The sequence below is a fragment of the Acartia tonsa genome, chromosome 4 (genome assembly GCF_053477335.1).
Source record: "Acartia tonsa isolate MP-2025a chromosome 4, ASM5347733v1, whole genome shotgun sequence".
Taxonomy (NCBI): domain Eukaryota; kingdom Metazoa; phylum Arthropoda; class Copepoda; order Calanoida; family Acartiidae; genus Acartia; species Acartia tonsa.
Genome location: NC_137263.1, coordinates 49436798 through 49463922, shown reverse-complemented (window position 1 = coordinate 49463922; position 27125 = coordinate 49436798). Strand labels below are relative to the sequence as shown.

General features: G+C 33.1%; 2 protein-coding genes across 2 annotated transcripts; both read right to left on the bottom strand.

Moving 5' to 3' along the window:
* Positions 1 to 2905: 2905 nt before the first annotated feature.
* On the bottom strand, positions 2906 to 10476 carry LOC145317586 (uncharacterized). Its single transcript, XM_080158727.1, has 11 exons — positions 10363 to 10476; positions 8853 to 8914; positions 8454 to 8568; positions 8117 to 8174; positions 7904 to 7968; positions 7396 to 7476; positions 6758 to 6839; positions 6431 to 6509; positions 6178 to 6218; positions 5588 to 5656; positions 2906 to 3223 (listed from the first exon to the last, which is right to left on the bottom strand). Exons 1-11 carry the CDS (start codon positions 10470 to 10472, stop codon positions 3164 to 3166), a joined length of 822 nt encoding a protein of 273 aa, XP_080014853.1. The 5' UTR covers positions 10473 to 10476; the 3' UTR covers positions 2906 to 3163.
* Positions 10477 to 11033: 557 nt separating this feature from the next.
* On the bottom strand, positions 11034 to 27125 carry LOC145317585 (uncharacterized). The gene is made up of 19 exons (XM_080158726.1): positions 27065 to 27125; positions 26159 to 26243; positions 25117 to 25163; positions 24610 to 24699; positions 23803 to 23900; positions 23364 to 23420; positions 19428 to 19506; positions 18760 to 18880; positions 17066 to 17239; positions 16682 to 16775; positions 16139 to 16222; positions 15772 to 15942; positions 15387 to 15517; positions 14716 to 14781; positions 14130 to 14177; positions 13262 to 13418; positions 12891 to 13062; positions 12007 to 12110; positions 11034 to 11331 (listed from the first exon to the last, which is right to left on the bottom strand). Exons 1-19 carry the CDS (start codon positions 27117 to 27119, stop codon positions 11197 to 11199), a joined length of 1968 nt encoding a protein of 655 aa, XP_080014852.1. The 5' UTR covers positions 27120 to 27125; the 3' UTR covers positions 11034 to 11196.

Here is a 27125-nt window from a genome sequence, read left to right as displayed (position 1 = left end):
AAATCCCCCTTAACAACCCCCCCCCCAAAAAAAAAAAGAAATTTCACCCAAAAAATGGGATATTACTAGTAATTTTAAACAAGCAATATTTTTTATTGAATGCCAAATACAATAACAAAGCTAGAAACAGGTTTTTTTTTATTAGTATCCAAGTAACTTTAGATGGCCCACCTTTAATTAAAAATTTGTAAATAATAAAGGTGCATTATTTATTTATAAACAGTCTGATAAAAGTGTAAACTAATTCTCCAAAGTGGGTTATTTATTGTCCAACACAATAAAAAAGGATATTATTATTTTAAATAACCTCTGAGATTCAACCCTTTGCAGACAGTGAGTGTTAATAGGACGTTTTTGGTTGATCAATGTAGTGAAATGTGCTTAGAAAATGTTAAGATTTGATAATCAGATGAGAAATTTTTATGTCCACACTCCCTTTAAAGATGTCGCACATAAAGGTATTAATTAAAATTTACAGTGAGGATCTAAACCTATACATTTCACCGACTCAGAATTACCAATTTTTTTTTATAATTCAATGGGCGTGCTGTTCCAACCAGTTCCTTTCATGATATAATAACTATTGATACTCAAAAAAGTGTTCTGGTTGCTTTTGTTCAGCAATATGTCAGTTTTGATTTTCATAAAAAAGGGAAGGGTTCCCTCTGGAGGAGAAATTTTTTTTCTTCTTTCAAAGTATGGCTTTATTTACCTTCCTGAAGAGTAGATTAAAAATTTAAAAAATGGTTTATAAAAATATTGACCCTTGAAAAGTTATCCTTAAATAAGTCAAAATCTGCTGATTTTGCTAAAACATCCAAAATTGTCAGTCTTTTGAGGATAGCCCTTTCTATGATCAAAATCTTTAAAAATCGTTTTTTTAAATTCTTTAATATACTCTTCGGATCTAATGCAGTTCACGGTAAAATCTATAAATTTTAAAGGCTGCTAGCTGCTAAACGGCTGAATGTACAGATCATGCCCGCACACTGTTTTAAGCGGCATAAGAAGGCCTACAAATAATCTGGAATAGCCATAAATCAATAATGCATAATTATCTTGCAGTGCTGAGAAATGTGCGAAAAAGACCTAATTAACGCGTTTTTTAAGTATTATCCTCTTAAAAATTTTTTTTTCAATATTGAAAATTTGAGTACCCCCCCCCCCCCCCCCCCCAACAGCGAACTATGAACTCTGGCCTCAGCGCTCGGCTCCCTAGCCGCAGCGCTCGGCCCCCTTGCCTGCCTAGCCGCAGCGCTCGGCTCCCTAGCCTAAAACCTAACCTAACCTAAAATAGTTGTTCGTCGGTAGTCGGGGGGGGGGGGGGGGGGGGGGGGAGGGTACAAATTTGAAAAAAATTGAAAAAAAATTTTCTAAGAGGATAACGCCGTTTTTTCTTCAGTAAAGCTTTCCCTGTGGTGTGCGGATATGATCTGAACATTCAGCCGTTTGGCAGCTAGCAGCTTTTAAAATTCATAGATTTTTTGAATTATTGCTTACCAGCAATATTTTACCGTGAACTGCAGTAGATCCTACTCTTCAAAGCAAATTCAGGAAGGTGTATAAAGCCATAACACAAAGTCTTTTTTTTTATGAAAATCAAATTGACATATTGCTGAAAAAAGCTACCAGAACACTTGTTTTGGTGTCAATTGTCAATATATCATAAAAGAAATGGGTTAGAATAGTGCTCCAATTTTTTTTTGCATTTTGAGTCAGTCTACTATACATACACCTCCAAGGTCCTACCCTAACTCAGCAGGGCATTCTTTACTTAACCTAACTTGGTCATCTAGCAATATACAGGAAAAGCACTAATTAACAAGGATGACAACATCCATAAAAGCGAAGCACTGAAACGGTAGGACAAACGGACATTAACACTTGTATAGTATCTGAACTGAAAAATCGGAACATAAATGTATAAATGTCGAATCAAAATTGTAAGTAAAATTGTTGAAAAACTGCTTAAAACAGGATAATGTTTATGGACATACTTACATTTTTGGACTTGATTATAGAGTTGCTTCGCTTATAATATCGTTCTTTGTTGTCCCAGGAATCAAAATACCAAAAATCAGATCAAACGGATAATTAAAACACTTGAAAATTTGTTGTAAAAAAAGTAGAAAAATCAACATGTTTAAAATGGACGTACGGACATTCTGGTAATGATTATAGAGTTGCTACGCTTTCTAAATCGTACCCAACTACTACAGGAATCATCATGCAAAGTTTGAAATCGATAGGACAATTCTAACATGCCTAAATTAACGAATAAAAGCTATCTATCTCGGACGGACGTACGGACGGACGGACGGACCGACCCTAATTATAGAAAAGCTTCGCTTTTAAAAATTTAGCCTATGTATTTAGCCGCTTCAGCAATCATAAAAATATGAAGAACAAAAAGTTTTATATCTTATAAGAAATAATAAAAATGATTGAAGCAAAAAAATATATGATCAAGGTGATTTTAAGAGTCATTGCATATTTCAAAGCTTATAATTTTACTTTACCCAAATCACTACTCTCTATATTAGTATATATTAGAGTACATTGTAATATTACAAACAATACTTTGGTTGGTAATAAGTTTTAAAATAATATTTAAAAAAATTCATATAGTACCAAAATTTTAACTCATATAGTACATATAGTACCTAGTTTGTCATATAGTACCATATAGTACAAAATTTTGACTATATAGTACATAAAGTACATATAGTACACAGTGGTCACCCTGAATATACCCAGTAATGATGGGAATGTTGACAAAAATCAAAGATCTAGCTTTAATAGCAGCTAAGCAATTCTTATTTTTTCCAAAGTGTTACGAACTGACGCAAAAAGTGAATTATATGGTAGCTTCGTTACAAAAAAAATTGAAAATGAAACTATTCTATGCTTTTAAGGTATATATTTATTCAAAAAACAAGAAATACTTCAGTTAAAAACAAAAACATTATAAAATTAATGGCTTTAATCTTTTACACTATCAAAAATAACTATAAAATGAAAAAAGTAACAAAATCAAAAGACAAGAATTACTTTTGTAGAGATCTCGTAATCAAAGTATGAGGACACATATTATAGCTTTTTGATATATGGTGTCGTAACGTAATTTACGAGATCACTACCCACTCCTATTTCGAGTTCATCTTTACTTCCATGTTCTTTCAATAAAGCTTTTGACAGTCTCTCCTGGCTTCACAATATCCTCCTAAATAATATAAATAATAAAAAAAAACGTTAGTTTTCTCTAGTACTAAACTTCGTGAAATTTTAAGATATCAGGGAGGGAGGGGATGTGGCACTGTAGATAACATGGATATTCAAAGTTTTATAATAAACAAAAAAAAAACCTTTTTAATATTAATTGGTGGGTTTCAAACTAGTAGTGTTCAAACTTTTCGGCATATAATTTTAATGTAGGGTAAAGCGGGGCGATCTCGGTTTTGAGGTGAAGTCGGTATTTTTTTGACCACCTTCATTAAATGACATTTTTCTCCATGTTCTAATCGACTGACAGAAAAAAACATAAAATCAAATTTGTTCCTTATTAAATTGCCTACAAAAAAGTATAAAATGAAATTTTTGTGAGGTGAATTTTTAGGGTACTTATTGGGTCTTAAAGTCGGACGACAAAAATTTTTTTTCTTCAGTTTTTTTGCTTCGGTCGGAAAAACGGTAAGTTGGACAAAAACTGGTAAGAGCTAGAGCTTAGACGTCTTCAGGGGACTTATTAAGAATCTAATAGGCTATCCATTTCCGTTTAAAACTTTAAAAAAGCTTGTATAGTTTTTTCTTAAATCGACTAAAAGTGAAGCGGGGCGAATTCGGTTTTTCACTTTTTATACTAACTTTTTCAATTTTATATAAAAAAGTGAAATTTTCGAGAAAAAAGTCAAATTTCTCGTACTTAGAAAAAATTTATTTTTTTTTTTGTAGAAAAAATTGTCCGATCTTCATAATTTTTTTTGTGAATGCTCTTTATTACATTTAGCAACTTTAACCTTTAGGGCATGCTGTAATTAAATCAATATGTCATAGGTTTTTTGAAGCTGGAAAATCGACCACAGATTTTGCCAAACTTTTCTCTTTTTATCAACTTGATTTTTTTTAGGAAATTTTGCTAATAGAACTAATTTTTTTTTTGGTCAAATCTATTCAAAATTGCCTGAATTTTAAGGATCAGGCCTTTAAAGTCATAAAAAGTTATTTTTTCTAGTAGTATTTTTATGTTTTTTTATCAAAAAAATTTTCGAAAAAAGTCAAATTTCGCGTACTTCGGAAAAATTATTTTTTTTTGTAGAAAAAATTGACCTATCTTAATAAAATTTTTTGTGCATACTCTTTATTACATTTAGCAACTTTTACCTTTTGGGCATGCTGTAATAAAATCAATACGTCATCGATTTTTCGAAGCTTGAAAATGCCCTACCGACTTCGCCTCAAGGCGGGGCGAAGTCGGTGCCGTTTTAGAGATCAATTTTGACAAACTTCCCAAAGTCCTAGGTTTAAGTCCTTTTAGGACCTGATCGACTTTTCCGAGATCTTTCTACTGGTCTTGGTCCCATTTAAAAAAAATAATTTTTACGATTTGCAGGTTCAAAAAACCGAAAATAAGACCGAGTTCGCCCCGCTTTACCTACAGAAAAGGAAATTTTGTTTTTGATCATTTGGGATGTATATAAAGTTAACGTTCATCTATTTTTCTTTCTTCATTTTGATATTTTATATAACGTAAAAAAGGGTAGGTATTAAAGAATGTGATAAAGTTAACCCCCGAATTTAGCATAACACGTAAAGCAACAGCTCTTTGTCATTGAGATGTAGGGTTCGAATCATTGCATAAGTTGCTATATTAATAATAAGATAGTAAGAGATGGGGAGGGGGGGGGGGGGTCTTGCAATCTAAAGGTTGGTTGTCTGAGTTGGGGACTAGGTGTTATAAAAGTCTGGCTCTATCAAACCGTCCCAAGAGGTATTAAACCGGTAAAGGGTAACTTTAAGTAGCAAGGTTTTTTTTGTTTCTGGAAAAAGGTCCCTTGAAATGTGCTGTCCAAAGAGTTTTATCTTTTTAATAGGTATCCTTTAAGATCTTTATATTTTTTTTTATGGTGCTATTTGTTTCGGCTATTTACCCACCACTCCCAAACATAATGGACTGGATTCCAAAAAAACCAGCGTGTCGGAGCCGTTTAATTTTGATGCGGCTCCGGCTCCTGCTCCTACCTTAAAATTAATATATCGATTTTTGTTCATTATTGAATTTGATAAAATAAAATAAATAATATAAAATATTTTGCTTTTATTTGATTAAAGCTATATAAAAGTAGAAGGATATGTGTCTATTTGTTAAGTAACAATAGTTTTTCAGTTTTTTTATTATATGGAAATAGACCTTTGCCAAATTATGATATTACTTAAAAAAATCATTTTTAGCTAATCTGGAGCCGGAGCCGGTTTTAACGAAAAATACGGCTCCGGCTCCACCAAAAATGTTGCTGCTCCCGGCTCCCGGCTCTGACACGCTGCAAAAAACTAAAGTAAAATTAAAGTCTCGGAAAAAAGAACGGATTACCTTTGTAGTGTAAGTTTTTCCTTCCATCAAAGCTTCTTTTTCTTTTAGTTTATCATTTTCCATCAGTTCCTAAAATTGTAAAGATGTATTATCGCAGGGTATTTTAGATGTAGCGCTATTTTTGGAAGCATAAGAGCATTCTTATGGACAAAGGGGGGGGGGGGGGGTTAATGCAACCATCTCGTAATCAATGCGCAAATGGCACTTATATTTGGAATTTCGTTATGAAGCTTAGCATGAGTAATCTTTGGTAGGTCTATTTTCTCAAAATCCAATAAAAAAGTTGGAAAAGTAACGGCTAACAGCTCAGCCGTTAAATAGCCCCAAAAAACGGCTAAACGGATAAGCCGTTAGCAATTATTTATCTAACTTTTTGTTCGATTTTGGAAAAATAGACCTACTAAGGATTACGCATGTTAAGTTTCATAACGAAATTCCGATTCTAAGTGCCATTCGAGATGGTGGCATTAAAAACCCTTATTTACAATCTTACATACTGAAGGTAGGTAAAAGAAAGTCTCTCTGTATTTATATGTCCAATAAAAACACCTATAAAAGCTGTCATGTTTAAAATAAGATGTATAACTTACCACGATAAGCCATTGAGGAAGTCTCTTTCCTTTGTAGGTTGCTGAAATAAAAAAATATTTAGTTAAAACAGAAATAATAAAAAAATCTCTTAACAAACTCAAACCTTAAAGTCTTAAAGAAAATGTTAAATTATTTGGGAAAGTCTGATGCTGGTTTCTTAGGTGAAATGGATTAGATTAGATTCGGTTAAGGATAATCTAATCTTTACAAAGTTCACGAATGCAAAACACTCCCATTAATCTAAATATTCACCTGGAATTAAAGGTGTGTGCAACTCGGTGAGGTAGCTTTTAACAAAAGTCTCTGCATCAAATTTTCTCGCGTCGGTTACCTGAAAAGAGAAAATAAAAATATGATGAGTGGACCAATAAAAGGACCTCTTAATTTGATCTTTAAAAACATGTTTCTACCCGAGGATTAGAACCAGTTTTAAGCAGTACTAAATAATCATGTATGGTATCATAATACCAATAGACAATTTTCCACGAAAATAAAAAAAATGGTTTAGGTGACCAGGGCTTTCTGCCCCAAGATAAAAACTATTTTCTTTAAAAGTTGTGAGAACGTCTCATTTATTACCTTGGCAGCCAAGCGTCCTCTGAACTGGATCTCACTTCGTTTTTTGCTTTGAGTTTTATTTGCCAAGAATTTCAGGTACATTCTAGAAAAAAAATTAGATATGAAAAACTTTTCCTCGCAGCAAATTAGAAGGTAACAATTCCCGATTAACATCGAATTTTTATGGAACATAACATACGAAATAATACAGTGACAGGATTTATGTGGAGAACCCATAAATCAATGAAGTAAATGTATAGTTCAATTTACAAACATTAAGAAAGGTAGACCTTCATAAATTGTTTCTTAGAACAGGTAACTATGCTCTGCTCAAATTAAATTAATGTCAAAAAACATAATTGAATTTTTAAGATTTTTTGTACAGATCTTTTAAAAGTGTCGCCGTTTAATGTTGTAAACGAAAAAAAGACATAACGATAAATTGTGATGTAATATATTTTTTAATTGAGCTTTTTATACAAGTTTCTGAGAAGCTATGTAAAAATACTTTGGTACCTTACTAGTCAATCGAATAAATCATTTAATGAATCTCTACTTTAAAGATACAAACTCGTTCAATATGCTTAATGTTTTTTTCCTTACATTGAGAGCAGAAATAGAATTGTATTACTCCTATAATTAAAAATAAAAATAGGTACCTATCCCAGAGCCTTTTCAACTTGTGCTTCTTCATCTTTCTCTTGCGCAAAAGTAACATTCTTGCCGCGTACTTCTTTATTCTAATAAATATTTATAATATTATTTACAGAGGATCTTATTGATTAGACAGTAAAAATTTATGTTTAACCCAAATGACAGAAAAATTATCTCTATTTAGATCAAAACGGTTGGTGTATAAGTTTGGAAACTGAAGTTTTGCACAAACCAATTCAAATTTAAAGAAAGTACAAACAGCTTTGTAGCCAAAGAATGTAAAGTCGTTGTAGTACAACTTTGGGTACTAACATAACTTACAAAGAACGAGAACTCGTGGAAGTAAAACTTTGGGTACCAGCATAATATAAAGTCCAATGTTACCCATGATATTTATAAACCACAGTCATTGTGTGAATGGTTTATGCAGCTCTTGGTTATGATTTTGAGACGAAAATGCTATTTAAACTTACGGGTGTCTAAATGTCCAATGTACTCTTGACGCAAAATTACCTGATAGTTATTGGTTCGCTTATTCTTGTTTTGATTTCAGGTTCTTTTACTTCTGTTTTGATGGTCTACAAATTATTATCATTACTTAATAAATTCAGTCATATTTTCTAGGAGAATAACCTAGGTATCATCTTTATAATCAATTATTTATTATTAATTCCAATAGGTACTGTGCTAAGAACTAAAAAAAAAAATTCATAGAAAAATTCTTACCGTTATAAAAGTTTTCTGTTTTATAATTTCAGATGAAGGTGCCTCCACGATTCTCTTACTAATATAAAAAAAAACACTTTAAGAATAATGAATTCACATAAATAATAAAGACTATGATTTTGAGAAATTTAGATTAGGTACAAATAAGTTTTCACAAACACAACATATGACTATCTGGACAATTTGCAAATTTGTTCTATCAAATGAAAGCTTTGTTATATATTTTCTTAGGACTTTAAAAGTAGTTAAAGGATTTTTATGAACACTTCACAGATCATACCTTACAACTTTAAACTATTTCTACGAAATGTTATCATAAATTTCATAGGTAATTTACCTAGCTGTTGGCAATTGTATCTGTTTAATTTGTGTTGTTGGCTGCAAACTGGTTCCTGAGGAGTTGAGCAGGCTAGCACCAGTCAAATATTGAGATGTTAAAGACAGGTTTCCTATTTTGGTTTTATTCATTTTACAAAGGTATGTAAAGAAAAAAATCAAAAAATGTCTTTACAACATTTTAAAACGATTATATATTAAGATACAACTTTGTAAATTTTTACTCTAGGTGAGATTTATTACTTGATTTTGATTATCATCACCCTGTTCTGTTATATATATATACGTTAATTTAAAAAAAAATAAAAGCCATATTTTTATTATAACAAATTTTCCTCAACAACAATAACATAAAAAACACATTTATTCCCTTCAAATGATGAAAATGAATGTTTTCCTAATCTTAGATTAATGTTGTTTACATCTTTACAAACATCCACTGCAAAACTGGAATCAATTAATCTAAAAAATTGGGATTTATTAAGCAAAGGTATTATCTATGTAAATAGGTATTCAATCTTTATTTGCCTTAAAAATTTAAAAAACAAAACACCTTTAGTAATATACAACTTGCGTATATATCAACACTATTAGAAAGGAAAATTTAGATAAATTCTTTAATTTAATACCTAGTAACATTATGGATACGCAATAAACAAAACTACATAAATCACTTTTTTCGCTAATGGTCTTTGTAGTTAAAATGAGAAGTGACCTTTGAATGACAGAATTCCATTAAGGGAGAGGAAGGTTTCGGGTAAAATCCGTAAAGGTTATGTGTTATAAGTTAAAAACAATAGTAGAACAATAAAATTTATGTTAACTTTAAAATTTTTTTTTTTGTCTATAGTTCTTTCCAATAAGAAATACACATATTTAGTGAATATTATCGTTCTACTGCTATTTTTAAGCCTTAAAACACACACCTTTACGGATTTTACCCGAAACCTACCTCTCCCTTTAACAAAAACGTAAAATTGAACATAGCTTATGAATACTTGTCCCGGCCTCTAGCCTGTTTTAATTGTACATTAAAATGTTCGTTAGGTGATCTAGTCTACACAGTGGCCCTAGCGTATCTTTGGCTTAAAAATCTTGACCTTAACAGTTAAAACTGTCATAACTTTTTTATTTTTAGGAGTTATGACTTAATTTTTTCCTTTTTCGAAATGGGATTGCGCTGTATTTTAATAGGAAAATTTAAAAATATAATTTAATTCATCAATTCTACTGTTGTTTTACCAAGATATGCAAATTTTTGATAAAAAAATCGTATTGTTTTACTCAACGCAGGGAGGGAGAAATTCAGACACATTGCTCAAAATTTTGAAAATTTGAAGTGCAAGTAATACTTGAGTTACAAGAAATCTAAAATATGTTTTGGAAAGGTCTTAAAAATGTTTAAAACATTTGGTTAAAATTTTAAAAATATTGCCCACCCCCAAGCCGCCAGGGGGGAAAAACCGAAACGGTAAGAAAAAGTATGCCTCATACGGGGTGAGATGGGGTGAACTTCCCACGGATAAAATCTATTGAAATTTTGCACACTCATTATTAAGCATATCTTGTTGCCGCGTTTTGCTGCGTGTAATGGTATACACTATTTTTGGGCTAATAGTAACCGCTCAAAAATACCTTATATTTAAGGACTTCCAATTGCCCTAAAAAAAATAATATTTAATTTTTTTTATAAAAAACAATAAATGAGGCCATGATTAAATTATTTATGCAAAAAAATTATTAATTTATCTTAAATAAGACCAAAGATATGATGTTTTTAACACTTACTAAAAGGATAAATTTTGTCGGGATTTGGCCAAAATATCGCATTGACTAAAGTTGTTTACAAAAGATACACCACACTACGCTGCAGGGCCGCAGTGTCTAACGAAAAATAGCACAAAACCTACCTTTTATTTTGATATGTTGGTGTAGATCCAAGACCCATATCTTTCTTGTATCCCCTCAACCCTGCGCTCTGATTAACTAATATTCGGGACAGATTCAAAGATTTTAACATTTTTTTTCTGGATGAAAATAAAAATACATTTAATTAACATATTTAAAACAAAAGGTACTATATTAAAATAAACTTTTTTGTTCTTCAATTTTCAAACAGATCTTTAATTATCTTTAATACTAACGGCTGCACTCCTAGCATCTATAGGAGCGCTGAATTCGAAGGAGTAAGTAAGGTAGAAAATAGCACAAAACCAAACTTAGATATAAATGTATATTAAATAGCCTAAAAGCTATCCAGGGACATACAAGAAGGTTCCATAAAATGGAGAACTCAATGGGTTCAGTAGTTATCGAAATCTTAAGCTGCAGACACCTACTGATTTATATAATGGGATGCAGTTTAACTGTTGCGTTATTTTACAAATAATTGCATATAAATAAATTGAAAAAATAAATTGAAGCGCAAATATGGACATAAATGCCGCGCAACTGATCGGTTTTGTAATGTCGTCTTAGTAATAAGTTTCTAAATTAATTCTATTGATATAAGGAGATAAGTTTTTTGGTAGATTCAAATTGAATTTTAGTAATTTAAACAAATAAGAAATATATATTTAACTATCTTTAAATTAATTTATTTAAACTAAAATAATTAATAACAATAAAATGGCACTATTAGTATATTAAAAGCAGATAAGATATACAAAAGTCACGTTAAAATTGCAATCAGTCAAATCATTAATTTTGTTATTTGTAAATTTTGTAATCATTTGGGGGATTAATTAATTTTCGGCGATTGAAGTAACATTTTGTGTCAAGCTTTCTCGCTTCTTGCGATTATTTTTAGGATAGCATGAAACTAGAGGATCTCCAGAGTAGGTTGAAGGACAGCTGCACACAGCTACATGACTCAAAGCCTGAAAAAAAAATCTTTTATAATGATTTAAAAACATATGGTCGAAAAATATTAATCTAAACTCAATGTAATAATGGATACAGAATACGTGGATACCCTGACAGAAAGTTTCTCCCATCTGGCTAATAAAACGATACCCCACCCCCCTATTCCCTTATGATTTTACCCCATCCCCTTCATCCTACTGGAAGAACAAACTGATCAATAAATTATCACAATAGTAGCAAACTAAATTGACGACAAAATTGTAAGTGTCATAATATATCAACTTAATCTATATCCATTAACAAACAATACAATTTCCACGGTTCGAGACAATCTTATTAAGAACTTAAGGTTCGTGACAACAATCTCTGCAAAAATTATTAAGCTCTGCTAAACATTGGCTATTTAATTTCTTTAATTTGTTACTGCTTAGAACAAAACTCGTTTCTAGATAATACAATAATTCTAACCAAATAAAGAGTAATAATTTTCTAAATTCAATTTGTAATTTTAATGGCTGTCACCCTTCCCTATACTAATCCCTAGATGTATTGGCATTGGGACTCAACTAGCTATGCCGACAACAATTATAGTACACTGAACCTGTTTGTCATATTCGCGGGTTTAACTTTTGTATTGATTTTATATGTATATTATTAGAAATTTGGGTTTTTAGTTATTATGTATATACCTTGCAGATAGCATATCTACCACAGGCAGAACTACACACTTGTCTACAGTAATTATTTTTACAGGCTTCATCTTGTCGACAGTCACCATCTCTTTCACATTCTCCTATTCAGAATAATTGAATGCTTTAATAGAACATCCTTTTTTGCATTATCAGGACAGGTATAAACTATTTCAACACTAATCTGGAGAACATCTGACAAGAGTATCTCCAAACTATACTCCAGGACAGGTATAAACATTATATATACTGACCTAGAGAACATCTGATCAGAGTATCTCCAAACTATCCACCATTACAGGTATAAGCTATGTCTGTACTAACCTGGAGAACATCTGACCAGAGTATCTCCAAACTATTCTCCAGGACAGGTATAAACTATGTCTATACTAACCTGGAGAACATCTGACCAGAATATCTCCAAACTATTCTCCAGGACAGGTATAAACTATGTCTATACTAACCTGGAGAACATCTGACCAGAATATCTCCAAACTATTCTCCAGGACAGGTATAAACTATGTCTATACTAACCAGGAGAATAACAAACCAGAGTATCTCCAATGTTTTCTCCAGGACAGGTATAAACAATTTCTATACTAACCTGGAGAACATCTGACCAAAGTATCTCCAAACTATCCTCCAGGACAAGTATAAACTATGTCTATACTAACCTGGAGAACATCTGATCAGAGTATCTCCAAACTATCCTCCAGGACAGGTATAAACTATGTCAATACTCACCTGGAGAACATCTGACCAAAGTATCTCCAAACTATCCTCCAGGACAAGTATAAACTATGTCTATACTAACCTGGAGAACATCTGATCAGAGTATCTCCAAACTATCCTCCAGGACAGGCATAAACTATGTCAATACTCACCTGGAGAACAACTGACCAGAGCATCTCCAATGTATCCTCTAGGACAAGTACAGACTGGCCGCTTGGTGCTATACTGATCATGACCTGGCTGACAAATAGCATTTCTACCACACGGATTAGGAGAGCATTGATCCTCTAGACGGCATAGTACATATGGATCGCCAGTGTAACCCTTAAACATATTTTATTTTAATTGAATGGGGTTTAAGGGATCTCTCACTTGGCTAGTTTTGGTAATGGAGGGTAGGCCTTGGGATATTAATTGAAATCGCAAGAAATAAGTATAATAAAAACAAAATTGATAAGCTATGAATAAAATTTGATTAATGTCTTAAAATCAAAGTAAAAAAAGTTTAATTTTTTAGCCTTACCTTGGGACAAGAACATATGGGCTTGTGGTTTGAGACCTGGCACTGGGCTGCATGACCGCAAGGTGAGCTGGGTACATGACAAGGATCCTGGCACTCCAACTTTATACAGGCTTGGTTCCCATTACAGTCGTAATGACTGATACACCCAGTGTAACAACTTAAAAAATATTATATAATTCAATTTTCGAGCTTAAGTTGGTAATTTTTTGATTTGTTAAAAATCATGATAATTATATTATTATTAAGGCCTAAATTTGCAAATAGTCGAGTTTTAGGACCATGGAAAGAAACGAAGTAGCGGGTTTCGTCATATTTTCACAGTAGTTTTTTGTCATATTTTTGGCCCCTGCGGGGCAATCATTAACCATACCTAAAATATCCTATCAAAAGCTATTGTAAAATTACGACGAAACCCGCTTTTTCGTTTTCTTTCCATGATCCGAATATCACACAAAAATATTCTCTTGCCAGGCACAATGGTAACAAGGTTAGAGATGAATGAGAAAATAAGTAGTTTGACTAAAGAATATCCTTTGATATTCCTCAGAAATCCTGATAAATGGGAGAGAGAGGAGACAATGGGCTTTTCATTACACTAGTCCCCAAAGTTTTATAATAATGTTTTCTTATTCGTTGGCTTTGACTTTGAGAACTTTAGCGAATATTGATTTGTTGATTCATTATGTTGAGTTTTCAAACGTTTCAACCAATAATTTTAATCTACAGATGGGGTATTTTTGTGTTTCATCATTAGGGATGTACATCGATTTATCAGCCATTGTCTTTTCCCTTTAGATCCCTGTAATAAATGCCTCTTCTTGTTCTTATATTTCAAAGATTTTCTTATACCTTATGAATTTTGAAATACCTGGTATATGGATTTCCTTGGTAGTACTGAGGACATGTACATTCAGCTCTAAAATAAATTATGATCTATTAAAACATTTACACACACAAACTCATTGACCTTCTAAACTCAAAATATTACATAAAACTTATGAATCTATGAATTATGAACAATGGACATGCTAACGGAAAAAACACAGAAAAACCAGGTAAATATAAGAATTATCACAAATCAATCTGAAACGGTAGAACAAACGGCCAATAACGCTTGTAGAGTGTCAGAACTGATTATTTAGATATAATCAGTTGAAACAAAATTGTACGTAATTGTTTTAAAAACTGCTTAAATATAAGATAATGTTTAAGGACATAGTTTTTTTTTTCAAGTAATCAGTATTCCAAAAATCATACCAATCGGATAATTATACAACATAAAAATTTCTTATTAGAAAAGTTAAAAAACTACAGAAAACACATTGCAAAGTTTGAAATCGATAGGACAATTGTAACATGTCTAAATTAACGAAAATGGCTATCCGTTCCGAACGTAATTAGAAGGACGGACCTACCCAAATAATAGAAAAGCTTCGCCTTAAAAAAATATTTACCTGTGATTAACAGGTCTACAGTTGGCATTCCTTCCACAGGCTGTGCTATCACACACATTCACACATCTTAATAACGAAGCTTTTTATAGTGCCTATAAAAATGACGTCATAATGACCTACCATTGGCCAATTAAAATGTATACTGGCCTGCCATTGGTAATTTAGGCTTTGCATTGGTCTATCATTAGGTAGTTGTATTGTATGACGTCATTTTTATAGGCACTTTTTTAAAGAGCTTCTTTAATAACATCTAATATACTAATTCCAAGACTAATTCAAATTAACTTTGATATTAAACAAAAATTTAAAATTGTACTAAAGCAATAGAATATAGCATGACAAAAAAACTTTGGAGTACCTAGTCACTTTTCATAAGACGACACTGCACATAAGCCTAAAACTTTATTTGGCTGTCTAATAAATTTAAGCATAAAAAGCAGTGCTACGCAGCCGCAACTTCATTCAGTCGCTGCATCTATATTTGCACGAATAAAAGACCCGATCCATAAGTAGCAGCGCGGCATTGAGAAAAAAGAAGCTGTTTCAAGCGCAGCCCAAAAAGTACAAAAAGAAAGCCGCAGAGAGCTGTTTAAGCCGCTAACTGTTAATTTAAGCCGCACTTAGCCGTGTACACAGCCTTGTATACAGCCGTGCTGGAGTGAAGAGCTGACCTGTACTTGATGTCACACTTTTGAGTGTAGCCACAATCCGAATCTTGTTGGCATTCTCTAGTACAACCAATCAAAGGATCTCCAAAGAAATTTGGTTTACAACTACAGATTGGCTTGTTAGTACCAACAACCTTAAAGTTTCAAATATTAACATTCATTTAATAGAAAGTAACATTATATTTATAATTTCTTTCTGTCCGTTCAGCTTCCATAAGAGTAAGCTCCAGGGTAACTTTTCATATCTTTTTAAAAGAATATGTGAACCCCAAAGAAAAATTATTTTCATATCACCTTAATAAAGCATATAAACTTAAATTAATCTGAGTAGGCTCAAAAAGCTTGGGCGTTGTCACTATCATAAAAATAATAAAAAAAAGAATGTCACCTGACAATTTGTATTTTGTCCACAAGGAGCACAGATCTCGGCATTGGTAAGATGTCGGCAGTGTGCAAAAGGGTCGCCAGTAGTTCCGTGTGGACAGGTACAGATGGCAACATGATTCCGGACCTGGCAATCTGATCCAACTCCACATGTTGTTAAGCAAGGATCTACACACTAAATCAAAAGGTTGTTAGTTCTTTGGCAAGGTTCTATATTTCAGAAATAAAACTCTCTAAAGGCTGCAAATTTAGATTTTTAGTATATGAGATTATATTAATTCTTTTAAATTAAAAGTTCGAACTGGATATTTTATACATTTTTTGAAGGTTCAAAGGAACATAACAATCCTATGAAAAATTAAACTGAATACCTTGTAATTTTTACATATTCTATATGGGCCACAGTCGGAATTCTCATCACAGTCTCCTCGTATACATTGGCGGTATGGATCACCCTACAAAAAAATACGAATGAAAATTCTAGTGAACAAAATATACAGGCACATTATCCTATAATATAAAGTAGTAAGGATATTTTTCGAGCTGAGCTGATTGAGTTCTCCATTTTATGCAAGCTTGTGCCTGGATGGTTTGGATATTTAATTCTTACATCTAAGTTTGCTTCTAGGCTATAGTTTCCTTACTCCTTCGAATACATAGCTCCCAGATGCAAGGAGCGCAGTCGCTAGTATTTTTTAAAAGTGAAAAGTTCCGTGGTTGGGAATTAGAGCACATAAAGACTAAGGCGCAGTCGATGCCTTTATTAAAAAATAATCCTATAAACAGCACGTACTCTGAATGAAATCCTGCAAGACACTGACAGTAAGGTCTGTCATAGCTTTCTCTCAATCAATAGGCTGCTTACAGTTCCTCCCACACAATTCTATAATTACGACATAAATATCACTTTATACCTGGAATCCAGGAGGACACTGGCAGTCAGGTCTGCCATAGTTGTCTGTACAGGTTGCATACACTCCACACACATTTGGGATACAGCCATCTTTCCTAAGGTTTAGCAAAATTGTATTTTTATCAAAAATTTTTATTATAATTACCATACAAAATTTTGCTTGTTAATTTGTTTATGTAAATTTCTTCTTCTAATTTTACATTCTTGACTTACCTACAGGAGACATAAGGATCTCCTTTGTATCCATGGGGACACTTGCATACAGCTGAGCTACCCGACTCTACACAGTCTTGACATACCTGCACGAGACATAAGGATCTCCTTTGTATCCATGGGGACACTTGCATACAGCCGAACTACCCGACTCTACACAGTCCTGACTTACCTACAGGAGACATAAGGATCTCCTTTGTATCCATGGGGACACTTGCATACAGCTGAGCTACCCGACTCTACACAGTCTGCTCCTTGTCCACATGAGATTAGTTTACATGGGGCATAATTACAGCGCACATACGGGTCTCCACTGTACCCTGCGGGACAACTACACACTGCACGACTGAAAAATTAAAATGATTTACGAAAAAGTAAAATGGGAAAAAAATCTAAACAAGCATAACAGCTTCTAAGCAGTCAAACTCCCCATCCTCACTGCTAATTTTGCAAAAGGTTCAAAGTTCAAATAATCAATATTAGTAGTTTAGCCTTGATTAGCTTAGAAGTTAGTCTTTATAGTGTGTTAGATTCCTCGTTTAAAAATAATGTAGACCAACAAAAAAAAGGGATTTCCTCAGGGAGTAAGGGAGGGGACAATGGATCGAATATTAAATTTTTGGGAGTTTCAGACTTTGGGTACTGGCTTAAAGGGAATGTACAAGAATTTAGTACTTTCTGACTGAGTTTAGGTACTAGCGCATGTAATGCCGCTACTCGTTTTGAATAAAGCAGACAGAGAGTAGTTTAAATATAAAAGGTAAGAATACACGGCTACCCTCCCATAATCTATTTCACTCTCCTGTCCCCCACCTCCCTTTTTTAATGCAGACGGTAGGAGGGAAAAGGAGAAGATGGTGGGGGCAAGGGGCAAGGGTAATAGACAGGATATTCTTGCCCAGCCAGCTAGCTGTAGGCCGGGTCCAATAATCTTGTAATACAAAAATCACACATTTAAACCTCATTATATTTCATCAAAAACAAGTTGTGATTTCGTCTGCCTGTCCCCTTTTTTCCATGTTCATATAACTTGCCCCTTGCAGCCACCTCTCTTTTCCCTTTCCCTGTCATCTGGAGAGTTCAAGGGAGATTTTTCTAGTAATTAATTACAGAATGGTTACGTCAGTCTGATATACAGATAATCCAATTTTGAAATGATTGCTTTTTTTCTTGGAACTTTTTTCTTAGTTTATAGTTTATTAAATTTAACTAACAATCCCTTAACAATTTCCTCCGAATTTTCTGGATTAATCTGGATTTCATAGCCTTTCTTCTTTGAAAACTCTTCAATTGAATTAATTGCCCATTGTCCCCTCCCTTACTCCCTGGATTTCCTACATTACGAAGCAGCTTATAGTGCCTAATAAAAAATGGCGTCATACAATACAAATGACCAATGATAGAAAAGTATACATTTTATTATTGGTCAATTAAAATGTATTTATAACTGGTCATTTGTATTGTATGACGTCATTTTTAATTAGGCACTACAAGCTGTTTCATAAATAACCGCACAAAATTTGCTACAATAATATTCAACAAACTTTGCTTCCCATTATGGAGGTACAACACACTGCAATTGCAGATAAGCTGCGCTTTTAAAAATTCGGATCATAAAAGAAAACGAAGTAGCGGGTTTCGTCGTATTTTTCACAGTACCTTTTGACATGCTATTTTGAGTTAAGTTAGGTTAAGTAAATGTTTATGATTGTCTCGCAGAGTTACGAAATAGGCCCGGCAGGGTTGGAGCCCCCCGCATGGGCTAGACAAAGTTGAAAAACTACTGTGCAAATACGACGAAACACGCTACTTCGTTTTCTTTCCATGATCTAAAAATTCTGTGTGAAAACAGTAAAATCTGCTCACCTTCCATGATTTTGACACTGAGCCTGAACTCCGCATGGAGATGTTGAACAAGGATCTCTGTTGCATGACCTGTATGGGTCTCCAGTGTACCCGCTGGGACAGCTGCAGATGGCTCGGTTACCTGGAGTGTTACGAATACAGGTTGACTAATGGTCAGGGATCTAATGGGATAAGAAAATGGCCGACACATTGATGCACATCCGTAATGATGATACGCAAAAATACCCCTTTTTTAGATTACAATTAGTGGTTAAAACGTATGGACACTTAATTTAATGAACCAACGGTCAACCCATCAAAATTCAATAAAAGTCCCCTAAGTTGTTTAGCCACGAATGAAAAAACATTTTTATAAAACTTTGGGAACCAGTCTAATAAATAGCCCAATGTCCCCTTCCTCCCTGGTTACGAATACAGGTTAAATAGTGGTGTACGTGTAGGTAAGGGCAAATTAACAAATTTTTAGTTCATGAGAGGGTTTTATACTAATTCAACTCCCCCCAAGGGTAACCACAACCCAAACAATTTTATTTTAAAAAGACTCTGCTAATTGCTGAATCACTCATAGGTCTAGGGAAGGTTTCAAATATTTCAAATTGCTAGTAAAATCAGATTAGTAACCAAGAAAAAATTTAAATATAGACAAGCTTTGAACGATAAATACAAACCATTTTTCGAACATAGCGCGTCTTGTCCACACGGATTTGGAAGGCATGGGTTCTCTATGCACCGAATATAGGGATCTCCCTACAATTAGAGATAAGAAAATACTAGAAAAAAACAATCCTTATACTAAAGTAATAAGATGTCTGTTTGTGTGTCTGTGTGTGTGTTTGTTTGTACCAAAGGATATCGCTAACCACTGAACCGATCGGGTTCTCCTTAGCAGGTTAGCTTCTCATAGGTCCCGGGAAGGTTTATAACTATTTTCTTGGGGGGTGGGACCATATTTGGTTTTAATACTAAACCTTAAAGATGTCGGCCTTTAATATCATACCAAATCTTCTTAGACATAACGTTTTCTGACAATTCTGTAAAATGATTTTAATGGACTTTTAACTATAGAGATATATCACATGAGAAATTGTTTTCAATAAACGTACGGACTTTCTGGTAACTATTACAGAGTTGCTACTCTTTCTAAATCGTATGAAACTGTTATAGGAATCAGCATGCAAAGTTTGAAATCAATGGGAAAATTATAAATTAACGAAAATAGCAAACCGTTACGGACCGACCCTAATTATAGAAAAGCTTCAATTAAAAAAAATATGTTTGTAGGTGAGGAAAATACAGGAAACAGATGTAAATATTATCGCCCACGATATTGCATTAATCATATTATGCAATTAATGCTATGCTGTATTATTATTTGATTGTCTATGTAAGGTCTAAAACGTGAGTTAATTATATGAGGAGTCGGCAGCCGACATGCCACCTGTAATCCGCAGGCAAATAGTTTTCATCTTTTTTTAATATGCCAATATGACGTGCATATAAAGATTTACAAATTTAAATTTGCGGCTTCATCTATTCATATAATTTTACAATTTTATTGTGTTAACTTGTAATTGCTCCGATTTACATAAACATACTATTCTTGTAAATTTTGAACGTCTTTTTGTCTAAAGTTTAAGATCTCGGTACCTCCCCTCCCCCTCCCTCACCCAAGCCCCGAAAGGCTAGGGGAGAAGAGAAAAAGGATAAAATAGTTGAGGATCTCATTCTCCCCTGCACCTGTAGGGGCGAAGCCACTAGTAGCATTTTTAAAGAGGCGAAAACATTGTATATGATTGATGTTTATAGTTTGAAACACTTAAACACATTTGAATCAACCTATATTTAAGTATACCAACAAATTTATTTCCGAGGTGGAAGGGATACTCTATAAGACCGTTGTATGTAGCCGTCTTTGTAAATATGTAAATAGTTGAAGTTTATTTCTTACTTAACAGCTGCGCCCCTTGCCTCTAGAATCATTAGAGATTTATTTTAGGTAAAAGCTAAGAAAAATGCCCAATTCACTTGAATCATAAATTAGTTTATTAATAGGGATGTAATAATACAGAGAATATTTTTAAAATGATACTTACAACGTTTATATTAAATTTGAGAACAACACCATTTCTGGAAATTGCTCAACTTTTTTTTGTCAACCCCAACAAATCCACTAGCCCATTCTGCAAAAACAACATGTGGGGAGGGGGGTTATTTATAATGTCCCAAATGAATATAATTGGATAATGCTAAAAAATTTGCTTAATCATGGGTTTTATAAGCTAAAATATGAGCTACTGAATGCATTTTTACCTAGAAACACACATCTTTTTTTGACGCGCATTTTTTGCGTCTGCCCACATTTATCTAATCTGTATGCAGGAAGAATTTTTAAAATTATATTTTTTACCCAAACAAAAAGAGGCAGAATGTGTATAATTTTGCAGGGATCTAAAGAGATAAGACAATGGCCGATAAATTGGTGTACATCTCTAATAATGATGCACAAAAATACCCCTTCTGTAGAGTACAATTAGTGGTTGAAACGTTTGGACACAACTTTATGAACCAACTAATCAAAATTAAAAGTCCCAAAAGTTGGTGTGCCAACGTATAAGAAAACGTTATTATTATATGGGGACTTTTGTTCCTTTAAAAAAGATCTCGCTAACCGCTTGAAGTATTTGATTACACTTTTCAGGTACGCTTGAATATGCATTGAAAAAAATTAATCATTAGTGCTTTTATAAAAACTCTCAAACAATAATGAATTGTGGGAAAAAAACTTTGCTATGTTTTTTTTTGACCCAAAATGCACATTTTTGGAAAATAAATAAGATTTAAATGCTATCTTTTTAGTATTTTTTACGATTTTGTAAGATTATGCAGAATCAGATCTACAAAATTAATAAAAAATAAGACATTTTTATAAAAAACAAAAAAAGTTTCCCAATATAAATATAAATTCTGTGTAAACACAAGATATCCGTCCAATCTAAGTTTATCCTAGATTTATGGAAAATTGTATAGAAGAAAATAAATATTATCTTGGTTCAGCTTATAAACTTTCTTACAGGACTAGAATGAATTATATTCATTTAATAAAAGTACGTAAAAAAGGCAAAAGCGAAGCGAAGCTTTTCTATAATTAGGGTCAGATTGTTCACCCGTATATATATAATAGATTAATTATGCATTTTAAATTTTCTATAACGATTACGAAACAGTTGGTTACTATCTAGAAAGCGTATCAGCTCTATAATCTTTGTCAAAACATCTATTTCAAACATGATGTAATTTTGACAAAAATTCTAGGATTATATATGTAAATTTGCTTATAATCTTTACTGAAATACATTGGGAGCCAGAAAAAAAAGGAGCCGACTCGCGGAATTTGTATGTGTTATGTATTAAACAACGCTTTAAATATAATAATATGTTACTTTAATAGCAAAGTATATTTACTCTATGCGTGTCAACGTTCGTATGTCCGTTTGATATGTAGAGCTCCGCTTTTATGGATGTTGTCATCCTTATCTGTGTAATTCTTATTAGGTTATAAAATGTTATTCATTGAAATGTTCCTAACCTATGTTTAGTATCGTGCTTTCTTTAAATATGTTTAAAACCCTAAAGGTCAAGAAAAAATCAACCAGTGCAGACGCCACTGTATTATGCACTTATGATTCTATGACTGTTGTCATCCTTTTTTATCTCAAATCAAATAAAGTACATACATTGATGTTTTTTCTATGGCTATAATTATTGTTAAGAATAGGAACGCAATAATATTCTATAGTGTAGGTGTATTTATCTAACATCAAATTGAGGAAAATAAGTTTATTTTTGCACTACATACTAATAATAGTTATTAATCGTATCGTATCATAGACAGCTTTCTGCGGATATAAAATTGTGAAATTATTAGATTAAAACCGGGCTAGCAAAACCAATGTTAATTTTTTTTATTTTTATATTAATATTCGTGAAAATATGTCTGTAATATGATGCTATACATAATTTTTCAGTATGGCTGAGAACCTGTTATAATCCAATAATAAAATTGAACAAAACTGCGAAATAAAGTTTGTTCTAAAGAAGTTTTGCTTTTTAGCACAATTATGGAAATAAACCATTTCCTAGTTCAAGTAATGAAAAGTTGTCATACAGAAACTTCTTATTTTGTTAACCTTCTCGTGGGAAAGATCAGACTGAATGGTATTGGTCATGTCTTTTTTTCCTGCGATTAGCTTCGCCCCTATCGTTTAAAAAAATATCTGAAGACACACATAAAGCTTCGCTGAGAAGAGTAGACCAAACGTATAAACTATTTCTGTGATCATGTAAATCTAGAACTGTCCAAAGGTACATAAAATGGATTTGGATCATAGAAAAAAAACGAAATAGCGGATTTCGTCGTATTTCATAGTAGCTTTTGATAGGTTATTTTAGGTTAGGTAAATGTTAATGATTACCCCGCAGGGCTAGGATATAAGTCCTGCAGGGTTATAGCCCCCAGCAGGGGCTAGAAATAGGAGAAAAGCTACTGTGAAAATACGACGAACCCCGCTACTTCGTTTTCTTTCATGATGGATTTTCCTTTATACCTGAAATCCATGAGGGCAGGAGCAGACAGCTTGAGAACCACGGTTGGAACATTCAGCCTGGTGAAACAACAAGAGCAATTAGGTCCAATAATTGCAAAGCTTTTGACACGTTTTTACTTTGACGAACAACACTTCTTGCCACACAGTGTCAAGTAATTTGATAATTTAAAAGAAGGCAAACAAAAATACTAATGTTTAAGTAATACATATTATTATTTTATAAAATTTATTGTCATTTTGTCCAAATTTTAGCATTATAAGGGTAGGAGCATGGATAAAAAAATCATCTTTTATTATCTTTGACTTTGGGTACTAGAACTAATGCAACTTTGTCCATTTTGGGTAATTTTTCAAACTTTGGTTGCTAGCGCAGAATGCCGCTAAATTTGTTATACTCTGAGCTCCAGTTTCCTCTCTGTTATTGTGTAATGAATATAACCTGTATTCCACAGGGGCGTAGGGAGCAGGGATCTTGATTACATCTGACCAAGGCATTCCCCGTGTAGCCAGAGGGGCACTCACACACTGCCTTACCACCTTCACAAACAATATTATTCCCCGTGTAGCCAGAGGGGCACTCAAACACTGCCTTACCACCTTCACAAACAATATTTGGTAATTTCCCTCAAAGTGCCTTTTCCTCTCCCTTTATTTTACACAGTAGTAAGTAGTAAGCTTTTTTTAGCGAAGATTCACATTAACCTCGGAACTGATATGGTTCTCCTTTACAGTTAAGCTTCTTATAGGTTAAGGAAAGGTTCTTAACTATTTTGAGAAAGGGTTTCTACACCATCCCAATAAAAAATCCCCCCACCCAAAAATAAAATATTTTTAACTTTTTCTTTTATAACTCAAATTTAAAAAAGGAGGGGTTGTCCACTTTTTTCCCTTCCACCTTAAGTGCTTCTAGGGCCGTAGCAGCTAGTTTAAAATAAATTGGAAATAAGGGAAAGGCTTCTGTAAAGTCAGGTCCAAATAAGGGGAGCAATGTTTCCTTTTCTATCTAAAGTCCCTGGGTATAGGATTATATAGCAACCAAGAGACAACCAACCATTTGATTACACAACCTTTGTCTGGAAGTCCAAACTGTTCATGTTTGAGGGCAAAAGCATCAATCCTACTACTATCAATTACTATTACTGATATTGCAGGAGTTTTAACGTATCTAGTAAGACGACGTGTTGACTTGATCACCGATAGGGGAAAACGTTCTTTAAGGCTTCGCCTCCCTCTTTCCATTTCATACCTGAGGATCTACATTCAGCATTTATACCACACTGTACTGTACTATGACAAGGGTCAGGTGGGGTCGTTGGGCGGATTTTTATCGGACACCCTAAAAAAATCCAGAAATAAGTTTGAAGCATTTTGCTTGCCTAAGTAAAGTTTTTAATTATTTAAACAGAAAAGAAATTTTAGAAGTAGTAAAATAGTTAACAGAAGAATATTACTGACATGCACGGAAGCTCTTCAACTAAGACAGTTATTTTCATAAATAGTGCAGCAATAACAAGATAGTTAAAGCATAGTTGTTAAATTAAAAAAAAGTTTATATGAAGTTTAAGTTAAATTAGAAAGGTAAATAATAATAAATACGAAATGTGTCAATTTTGGAAGTAAATCAACAAATAAAACAAAGCTCATAAATAATATGATTTTAGTATTTAGAACACGTCCACAAACAAAGATGTCATAGTACGACGGACGTACAGTATAGGATTGTTATGAGGTAGCTGCGCTTCTTAAGAAGTACCTTCAATTGTGTTTGAGTTTGGAGCATGATTATAACCGCTTATACACCTGAATAAATGTGTGTTATTGTAACATACAGACTTTTAGTAAGAATGGCTTCGCTCCCTCTATTAATAATGCGATTGATTTTGACTTTGTATATTTATTGTGTTATTGATTCCTTCCCTCAAAATATATAAATGGATGGAACCTATTATTATCGTATTTAACCCATCCTATATTGAATTAAACCTTTGTAATAATAAACTTGTGAATATAACCTCTGTGTTATTGGGAATAGAAGCGAAGCAGTTGAAACTGAGTAACGACCGTCCGTAGTATCTGCAACTTGCAAATGTTCTACAGTAAAATAGACATAGTCTGCTTTTTTTATTTTTGATATCTTTTACCCAACGTGCGAATCCCTGTGCACGCGACCCGTGTTTTCTGATTTGAAAATTTGTAGATGATATAAATAGAAAGTACAAGACAATTTATATATCAAAGTTTGATTGAATACCATAACTTGCAGAAAAAAAGGTTTTGAAATAGCTATTATTTGAATTTAAGTTTTAGTTTTTTTACTGTTTGATGTTATTGAAGATTATTAAGAGTTCTGAATTTTTGACTTAAGCAAAACTTTTGAACTCTTTTTTTATGATAAAAAATACGCTTTAACTCCCAGCTGCAAGAATCTAAAGGGATAAAACAATGACCTATAAAAAACTTCTAGCAATTGAAATGTATACTAGTATATAATCAGCCATTGGACCATCAAACATAGCCTAGACCATCCCCCCCCCCCCCCCCTCAAAATAACAAGCTCAATTAATGTAATCTAACCAAGGAAATAACCAGCTTGTACCAACAATGAAATTAATTCGGAAAGAAATCACGAAACCTATACGTGTTTTTCAGCTGTCGTTGGGGGGCAACACATCGTAAAATTGACGACCTCTCCATTTGCCCCCCAATTGTTATTTTAGATTTATTTCGCTTGTTGGTTATACCTTATTCCTGGGAAGTAACCGATCTATGAAATTCAAAAATAGTGGTAAGTTGACCTGCATATAGCTGCTTCATTCTGAACATGGCACTGAGTGTTGACCCCACAGGGAGTGGGATAACATGGATCTGAGTAGCTCAACTAACAGTTTTACCTTATTTAACTTAATAAGAACTATTGCTTCTTACATTTTTTTTTACATAATGACAGTTATGTATTATTGTTGACATAAAATCCATAACAGTCCAGACGTGCCTGCTTTAATACAATCGACCAGATATTCTATGTGGTATTCAGCTATTTTTAAAAGCGAAGCTTTTCTATAATTAGGATCGGTCCGTACGTCCGTCCGTACGTCCGTCCGTACGTCCGTCCGTCCGAGATAGATAGCTTTTATTCGTTAATTTAGGCATGTTAGAATTGTCCTATCGATTTCAAACTTTTCATGATGATTCCTGTAGTAGTTGGATACGATTTAGAAAGCGTAGCAACTCTATAATCATTACCAGAATGTCCGTACGTCCATTTTAAACATGTTGATTTTTCTACTTTTTTAACAACAAATTTTCAAGTGTTCTAATTATCCGTTGGATCTGATTTTTGGTATATTGATTCCTGGGACAACAAAGAACAATATTATAAGCAACTCTATAATCAAGTCCAAAAATGTAAGTATGTCCATAAATATTATCCTGCTTCAAGCAGTTTTTCAACATATTTACTTACAATTTTGCTTCGACTCTTATACTTTTAAATTCTGATTATTCAGTTCAGATACTATACAAGTGTTAATGTCCGTTTGTCCTACCGTTTAGGTGCTTCGCTTTTATGGATGTTGTCATCCTTGTTCATTTATGCTCTAAAGTTTACTTTTTTACCACTTATGAAAAAGATATACAGAATGACTCATCTAAATATAGAAAAGCTTGCATTTGACAAATAATGTGTTGAAAATAAAGTTCCTGAAAAGTTTCTTTGTATTGTAAACAGAATAAGACGATAAACAGTAACTTCCTCATTATCCC

Excerpts from the sequence above, each read along its gene's own strand:
- LOC145317586 (XM_080158727.1), bottom strand. The coding sequence starts at position 10,472 with ATGTTAAAATCTTTGAATCTGTCCCGAATATTAGTTAATCAGAGCGCA. Across the intron at positions 8,175-8,453 it reads ATACAATTGCCAACAGCTAG|TAAGAGAATCGTGGAGGCAC; the intron begins GTAAATTACCTA and ends TTTTTATATTAG. Across the intron at positions 7,477-7,903 it reads AGCGAACCAATAACTATCAG|AATAAAGAAGTACGCGGCAA; the intron begins GTAATTTTGCGT and ends AATATTTATTAG.
- LOC145317585 (XM_080158726.1), bottom strand. The coding sequence starts at position 27,119 with ATGAGGAAGTTACTGTTTATCGTCTTATTCTGTTTACAATACAAAGAA. Across the intron at positions 16,223-16,681 it reads AGTGTCCTCCTGGATTCCAG|GGTGATCCATACCGCCAATG; the intron begins GTATAAAGTGAT and ends ATTTTTTTGTAG. Across the intron at positions 14,178-14,715 it reads TGTAGACCTGTTAATCACAG|AGCTGAATGTACATGTCCTC; the intron begins GTAAATATTTTT and ends AATTTATTTTAG.